Source organism: Branchiostoma belcheri, unplaced genomic scaffold (assembly GCF_001625305.1).
Source record: "Branchiostoma belcheri isolate BF01 breed outbred unplaced genomic scaffold, Haploidv18h27 scaffold214, whole genome shotgun sequence".
NCBI classification, from domain to species: Eukaryota; Metazoa; Chordata; class Leptocardii; order Amphioxiformes; family Branchiostomatidae; genus Branchiostoma; species Branchiostoma belcheri.
The window spans coordinates 39,499-47,221 of record NW_017803647.1 but is presented as its reverse complement, the minus strand read 5'-3'; the positions used below and the strand labels follow the sequence as shown (position 1 = coordinate 47,221).

Below are 7,723 nucleotides of genomic sequence, written 5' to 3'. Positions count from 1 at the left end.
CCAAATCATCTCAAAATCCACATCAGAGGACGGGATGGGATCAAACAATTAACCCTCAACAAATTCCGGCTCCTCGACACGCCACTTGCACATCCGATTTCGCTCCAGAAATAATTTTTTCGATCGGCTGCAACTGCAGACAAAATGGCGGAAAAAATACGTTCTTTATTTCGAATTCAGTTCGGAGGGGAATCGGACGAATGACGCGACAGCTTCGTTGCCCCTGGCAACTGTCAATCACTGAGTTCAAAGGTGCCCGGATGACGCACTGACGTCATGGGAGTGGCATTTCAAATGTCCCGGATGAACGATGGAAAAGTAGTATAGTGTTTCCAAAGTGTGTCTTTGCATCAGGTGGACAGGCTAGGTTGTGCGGCGCACAGGATACCTCCAAGCAGATCTGAAGTGAATAACAGTTTCACCTACTTTGTTCGTACAATAAAGGCAGCACAATATAAATGGATTATAGACAATACAAGACTTTTAATAGCTGGCCAAGATAAGTTGTGGTCTTGATGGCATGTCACTGCATGAAATCTCATTCCCCTAAGCTTTAGTCTATTCAGTATGTACCTGTAACATGGTACTTTTCAGGTTTTTCTTTTTAACAAACGGAAAGCCATATTAACTACCACAGTACCACCATTATCTCAATTTTACATTTTTGATTTCAAGACACATTGTATATCAACGTTGATTTGGCTATGCTAACACACATTAAATTCTAAATTGGTATGGAAACCAGTCAAGGAGTCACAAAACATGATTAATATTTAACCACCATGTGCTTTTATTGCTGTAGTGTAAACCCATAGGAAGCATTAAATGCAACACAATAACTTAATTGGTCTGATGAACCAAACTACAATGACAGAAATGACATCTGGTCCTGTTATTGTTGCACAAGGATTGTTGTTGCTATTAGTGGCATTAACATTATATCATTTTGAATTTCATTATAATGCCATCACAACAAAATTGATGATAACAATAAAAATGAAAGACCAAAAAATGATGTGTCTAGGCCAATGTATTATCTTGTACCATTGAACAACTGTTTTCTTCGCTCTTCTTTAGAGGCCACACCAATTTAATTTGTTGGTTCTCTGGCTTTTTCATGAAAAATATGAAGCGACATGGAAAAAAAAAAGGTCCTAGGAAGGAAAGGACTTTCATCAATGGTTGGGGGCAAAATATCAGCATTTTTTAGTTGATTCAGAACCAGAATCTTTTTTTTTTTTGCAAATCAGAAAAAAATGAAGAGGCGAATCAATCCGAGAACCAACAAATCAAATTGGTGTGGCCTAACTCTTAAATAAATTGACAGAAAAAAACTTACTAATGTTACACACCCACGTTTTGTCAAAATACACGATCTATACCAACATTGCAACAAAAGAAAATTTCTTTAAAAAAGAGCTCATCTCTCTTCTTCTTTTTAATATTTACCCAAGTACGTACAGTATAATTGCCCAAAAGGTTGAAACTAAAGGAAATATATACAAACCTCAGATTATAAATAAATCTTCGAATCCCTCTTCCTTAATGATACCTTATAAATATTACTGTAACAGGGTCTTGGATACAGACCAGACAGCTAAAATACAGGATATTGGTCTACATGTATATGTTAAGTTAACACAGCCCTATTGTGAACATTTGCTTTTTTATAAACTTATGATTTGGCAGTTAGTTACAACACCAATATATGGTGGTTTGGAGGCACTTTTAAACTGCTGAAGGAAAGACAATGGCATTAATACTGTAGCCTGGGTGCCCTCTGATTTGTAACGGTTACCCTGAAAAGATTTTTTGGGGTAGCCATTAAAAATCGGATGGCACCCAGGCTAATGAATATTGTACACGTACAATACCCCTAAAAAAGTTCGAAACACAAACTCTTCAACCTGGTTGTGAGAATTCATTCTTTTGGAAGAGTTTAAAAAAAAAGAAGAAAAAGAGACATGGGAAGAATGTACTTCTATAGCTAAATCAATAAAATCTGTTGACTTTGAAGTTTCATTGTATACCAAAACTTGGGCACAGTGCACAAAATACATGCAAAACACTAAACTTGACCTTGTAATATGCAGAATTCTTCCTAAGGAAAGTTAAAGAGGTATGTATCTTTCTAAAAAGTACAAAGAAGAAACACCATATCTTTCCTTATTTCTCCAATATATTATAACTAATATACAACATACAACTTTTTTTTTCTACAAAACTCATGACCATTTTGCTCATAATTATGAACCACAGCCAATGATTGAGGCTAATCTGCTATTCACAGTATACATGTAGTATTAGAAAATTTTGGCTAATCATGGTGGGTATTGTAACTCAGCAGTGACTCTGCATAAAGAAACAATATTGAATCAAAATGAAATATCTGATTCAAGACTTTATCCTCCTTGAGAGGGGCGTCATTTGTGGCAGAGTCTCAATCTCCTATGGCCATTTGAATGTCTACATCAGCAAGTACAAGTACCACCATAGAAGTCAGTCAAGTTTCATTTCATGAAGGCCCCTTAACACTTACTAGTATTCCAAATCAGCATGGATTTAAGTAGAAACAGAAGGAATGAAGAACTGACGAAATGGCAACACATTTGGGAAACCCTAGTTATACATTGTATCATACATATAGCCCCTTCACACTAGAGGCAGAATGAGCCAGAATGCCTGGACCACAATAAGAATTTTTTGTATATTCCTGGCAACTCAAAGTACCGGGTGAATTCTGAAAATTTGGGAGTATTCTATATGTTAGGGCCTATTTCAGTTCTCCTTTGAATGCGATGTTGTAGGAATGCTGTAGGAATATATATTTTTAGAATGCATACTGTAGTTAGAATACACTTTGAATGCCGTTCAATATTTCTCCACTTCAAAGTCAACTAGAAAGTTTTCAGGATGACCAGACCATTTGGGCCAGCAACAACAAGAACAGGTACAAATGTATCTGGAATGCAGGGAGAATTTTTAGAACACACTTCAAATATCCTGAGGACTGTATAAAGAATTTTCATTCAGACGGCATTCTAGCAAACTCCACCTCTAGTGTGAAAGGGGGTACAACTACAAGAGTTTTGTTGCATATTCATCTAGATCCATCATTCCCTGAAGTACACAATTTCTCCCAAACTGGGCTTGTCACAGAACAGCACTTCCGGAGCAGACGTCCTCTCCTCAAACACAATTATCTGCAAGAGAAAAATTCTTAGATATGCAGCTGCAGATACTGCAGAAGTAAAAAAAAGCATAATATATTTTGTATCAGAAAACAGCCTTTTGAGTTACCTATTAAGTACAATGTATTATGACACAGTCACGGATTTCACAGACTTTACAGATCTACATACACATGTTGGTTATCTGAAAATGTCTTCCAACAAAAATGAAAACTAGAAGTAACATTTGCAAAGCAAATGCATGATGTTTACCTTCGCATATGGTCTGCTCTGTGAATTTTTACTCAAACACATTCACATACAATGTATATGGTGACAGGGGTCTAAATCCCTCCTGCTACAAAATTGCAACATGATGTAACCCAACATGTTACCATGGTGACAGATGTCTGGCTCAGGTCATTGACCTTATTTGTAATGTTTGGAGAAGAAGAAGAGGAAACAAAGCAAAAACAATATGTTTTCCTTGGGTAAACATAAAGAGAGAAGTGACAGGGATACAGCAATAAAGCAACAAACTGTCTCTATCTTTTGAAAACATTAAATTTCATGAGCAACTTTATTTTAAAAGAAGCATGAATTGCTTTTTTAAGTAGCTACAGTCATGTCTGCGTTACATTTGACGGAGGTTGCGTTAGCGGCGCGATACTGGTGCGCCGTCGGCGCGATAACGTCGCGACGATATCGCGACGATACCGCGTTACGGTAACGCAGTTTGTGTGGCCGGAGCCTCATAGGTAGCTCCGCGTCACCCGCGTTATTTCTCGAGTGATCGGTCGCGTTATCCATTCATATGCACGGGGGGCGTCATGAGTTGATTAGTGGCCCGCCTACACAGCGTGCCGAAGTAACCAATTATGTTCAGCTATCCCCGTGTTTTCGGTACTGAAATAAGCATATTCATACCTGTTTTTTTATGTTCCACGTAGGTACCGGTTTTATTGACGTTTGTCAAAATCAAGACATTTAATGTTACAGATAAGCCTAAGGTAGGATAAGAAAACTTTGAAAACGTAAGTTTTAGAGCACACTAGGACGTGTGCCCCGATCAGCGAAGCCACGCGGACTGACCGGGAGAATTCGGTAGCGGAATACACATTTGCTTACGGGGAGGAAAGGCAACAGGCATTTTTCTAAAACTCGTATGCGAAATATAAGTATTGAACAAACATATCATGATTAATTGCATCCACCAAAACTCTGTAATCAAAACAATAGTTTTGAATGTTGAGTCAAATCAGAAGTCTCGAGGAATGGACTAGTAATGACGATAATTAAAGTCAAAATTCACACAAATCTCGCGATAGACACTGCGCGCGGCGGCGCAAGCCTGTCAAAATTGATTGATGAACTCCGACCCAAACGCCGACAGGGCGGTCTGAGTTTCAGATCAAAGGTAGCGGCACAACCTAGCCCGGCACTTTACTTATCCTAATGTTGTCCTTTGCCACACTCACTTTTTCGGTAAAAATACGTCAAACCAAGGAGGTTTAAAAAGAGAAGTCCATGGTCAAACCGAGGTCCTTTGTTGCTGTAAATTTTACCGACAGCGTCACGCTGAAGGGTATATGAAATTACGATCCCAGCAAAAGAGGGCTTTTATTTTTTTTCCAAGATTGATGCCACTGTCGTTTGTAGAAAATGATTTTGGCAAAAAAGATGACAATTTATATACTGGGAACAAGGACATTATACCAGTACTATGCCATCAGACCGTACTCGAATCACGCACCGGTAACATGTCCGGACATAAATGCTTCATACACATGTAGATTCCCGATCTTATCAAGTCCCTGACTGTTTATTTGCATTACTTTGCGTTACTAGAGTCAAGGACGTTTGTGTCGTTTTACTTTTGCAATCGTAAATAATGCTTTGCTGGAATTTTTGCAGAAAAAAAAATAGCTCGCTTTAAATCTTATTCAAATCTCGAGTAAGCACATATTATTTAAGAATAGTCTGACTTGTTTCTTTGGTGAGCAAAGAAGAGCCACGTGATTTTCTTCAACGTTCGGTAAATCAGATCTTCATGTGAGCAAGTCCTTGATGTGAGCCAGTAAAATCATGTGTAAATTTTAACCGAAGATGTCTGTTGCTGTTACAATGTACCATTATGGTCTACTAAAGTGTAACACTCTTAGAAAATCCGTAATTTATGCAGTATTGTTATGCACGGTGAAGCACGCCGGTACATTGTCTGCTAATTAGCGGGATAAATCCCCAGGCGCGGCCGTGAACAGAACTGTTCCAGTCGAAGCCCGACCCGGGCCGGGAGCTTGGCAGATCAGCGCCAGGCCGCCTGCCAGCCCCGCACCGCCGGCGGTATAATGGGTCAAAGGTCATTAAAGTACGTTTCAAAACGACGTTTCGGAACCTAGACATGCTGGAGCATGCTTTGGTACTTTTTGTACCATTTCTGTAAGCAGCGCTTCATACCGGCCATATTTACTTGAAGCTGAATATGATTACATACCCATCGCCCTTTTCCCTGTGATCGTCTCCGTAGGTTAACTTACGTTAGTTGTACTGTTGTACTTCCTTAAAACATGTCCCTCGAAGCCTGGACTAACTTTCGCGCCAAAGATGGACCTGGATTTTTGGTTATGTATGTGCGGACCAATACCCTCTGTATTAACTGAAAACAACGCTGGCCATCGAATTAATTTCTAGTACATGAATTTTGTTGTGTACCCTGTCTAGTGTATACCATTGCCGGTCCATAAAGGCCGTTAGTTACGTGAATTTCAACAGCTTTGTAACAATTTTTGGCTAGCAGTGTGCTGCATAGTATTTGGAAAAAAAGTGCCTTAGCTTAATATCGTTCCTCGCATCCATTTGGTAGGACTAGGGCTAAAGCATTTAGAAAATTTAGCAAGGTGCGACGGCTGGAGACGTAAAAAATATATATTTCGTATAAATATTTTAATTATTTCCGTGATATGTTTTTCAGGTTCATCCTCTTTGTGATCGAGTTACGAGACTGTGCTGTGTGCAACATTTGCTGACTTTGCAGGATTAACATAACAGGATTACTTTCATTTTTTTCTCATTTGTTCCATTTTGACGTTCGGTTGTTGGCTAGCAAGTTTTTTGTTCCGTTTGGTTTGACGTTCGGTTGTTGGCTAGCAAGTTTTTTACCATTTTCGCATGCGCGAAAATGGTAACTCAGACGAGATTGAGATTGGATGGATGGATCAACGGTTCCACCCTTCAACGGCCATGCAGACATGCTAAGTCACCGCATGTCGCTAGATGTCGTTGTTGCGACGGCCATGCAGACATGCTGAGTTGCCGCATGTCGCTAGATGTCGTTGTTGCGAGTGCACTTTTTACCATTTATGCCTTGGACGTTTGTATACTTTCCATTATGGTTGCTAATTTCAAAATCATAGTTCTATTAATGTTGCATAACAAAGCTGCTGACAAAACAAACTTAATTTGTCTTGAACAATAACTTGATTTTATTATTTGCCAAAAATGTTGATAAAGACATGTCTATAATCACAGTAATCAAGGATTTTAATAAACTGCATAAATTATGTCAATGAGCATTAGCAGTGTGGATTAGTCTAGATGTTCAGATTTCCATTAGCCGGCAGTCCAGAGGGTCACACGTCCGACCAATCAAGGCGCTGCAGGCAAAGCTTATTAAAAGCCTCCTTTTCAGGCGTTCCCGGATCGGTGTTTTGTGTGTGTGTGTGTGTGTTGGGGGGGGGGGGGGTATTTTTTGACCAAACGTAGATCGCACGCAATAGAAGCTCCGGCCTACATAGCTGTCCGTGGAACTATTGATATTACCTGGGTGCCTAACTTTCACCAACATGTCTTTTGTATTTTAGGAAATTAATTAATTAATGAGTGAGTGTTTAATTAACTTAAATAGGTATTGCATTGTTTGGCAAGGTATTTTCCATTGACAATTTTTAATGGATCAGGTTGATCAGATGATATAATGTAAACAATTATATATGATTAGTAAAAGATGACTTTTGAAGTTCTCTTCGAGTATTATTACTCCGTGAAGGAGGTCAGGACCTCCGGACGGAGTGTTGTAATCGGCTGATTTTTCATGTTTGCAGTCAAAACACTGGGTTCTCTTTGTGTAATCGGCACGCAATTTTATACGCCGTCTGCGGGCATGCCCGTGTTGATGCACGAATGTGTATTTTTGCCGTTGCTGCTTTCGCGGTCAATGTAATATCGCAGACGCACCCCTACAATTACGAGGCGAATTGGAATGGTCCAGAAAAACGCGTTGTTTGGAATAGCAGTGGGGTTCAAAAAAGTTCATGCAGATACGGGGTGGTTTTTATAAGTGGTTCCAGATGTTTTTGCCCATGGTTAAGAGATGCCAAGTTTTTTGGAAGATGTTCGCAGCCAAAACGCATTCTTCCGTACGTCGCATTTCTGTGTAATTTCGCATGTGGTGTTGCATTATGTCCGGGATGATGCACGTCTTTTTATTTTACCGTAGCTGTTTTGATATTGGAGTAAATGCTTATTTTCGAAACATCCCCATTTCTTTGAAATGG

General features: G+C 39.3%; 1 protein-coding gene across 1 annotated transcript in view; it reads right to left on the bottom strand.

The window, feature by feature from the left end:
- Positions 1 to 1,248: 1,248 nt before the first annotated feature.
- Positions 1,249 to 7,723, bottom strand: part of LOC109469990 (beta-galactosidase-1-like protein 2) — a 28,548-nt gene continuing 22,073 nt past the window's right edge. The window contains exon 20 of the mRNA XM_019768756.1: positions 1,249 to 3,203. Coding sequence (XP_019624315.1) covers positions 3,114 to 3,203 — 90 coding nt within the window. The 3' untranslated portion in view covers positions 1,249 to 3,113. The remainder of the gene's footprint in view (positions 3,204 to 7,723) is intronic.